The 480-nt window shown below is 43.5% G+C and overlaps 1 protein-coding gene across 1 annotated transcript in view; it reads left to right on the top strand.

The window, feature by feature from the left end:
* EMH_0080310 (ATP-binding cassette sub-family F member 1, putative) overlaps window positions 1-178 on the top strand; it is a gene marked incomplete at both ends in the record, with an annotated part of 596 nt that extends 418 nt beyond the window's left edge. Inside the window, one exon of the mRNA XM_013500239.1 lies at window positions 74-178. Coding sequence (XP_013355693.1) covers window positions 74-178 — 105 coding nt within the window. The remainder of the gene's footprint in view (window positions 1-73) is intronic.
* Between the last annotated feature and the right edge of the window lie 302 nt (window positions 179-480).

Consider the following 480-nt stretch of genomic DNA (forward strand, 5'->3'; position numbering starts at 1 on the left):
ATATATACACTATATCGGTTTTATTTTCTAAATTATCTTTTTCTGTTTTAATATTTTTGGGGTGTATGTACAGCGCGAGAAGCAGCTGCGTCTGCTGCAAGAGTGGGAGAAGAACAAACCTCCGCTGCCTCCGCCGCAGAAACGCCATGGAGATGTTCAGCTCAAACGCAGCGGTTAGAGACGCTTAGGGTTTAGGGTTTAGGGTTTAGGGTTTAGGGTTCAGGGGTTTAGGGGGAAGGGTTTAGGGGTTTGGGGTTTAGGGTTTTACTGATAAGAAGAGCAGCATGCATTTCAGCTACTATAAACCCTAAAACCCCTAAACCCTAAACCCTAATCCAGCTCTCTAAACCCTAAACCCTAGACCATAGGGTATTGTGTTGTTGTTTTTTTTGTTTTCTGTGTTAGTTATAATTTGGGGTGTATGTACAGCTGCATGCTGTGCTGTGCAGCCGAAGGTGTTTTGGTGGATTCATTTTCTGT

The sequence above is a fragment of the Eimeria mitis genome, genomic scaffold, assembly GCF_000499745.2.
Source record: "Eimeria mitis Houghton genomic scaffold, Emh_scaff5171, whole genome shotgun sequence".
NCBI lineage: Eukaryota > Apicomplexa > Conoidasida > Eucoccidiorida > Eimeriidae > Eimeria > Eimeria mitis.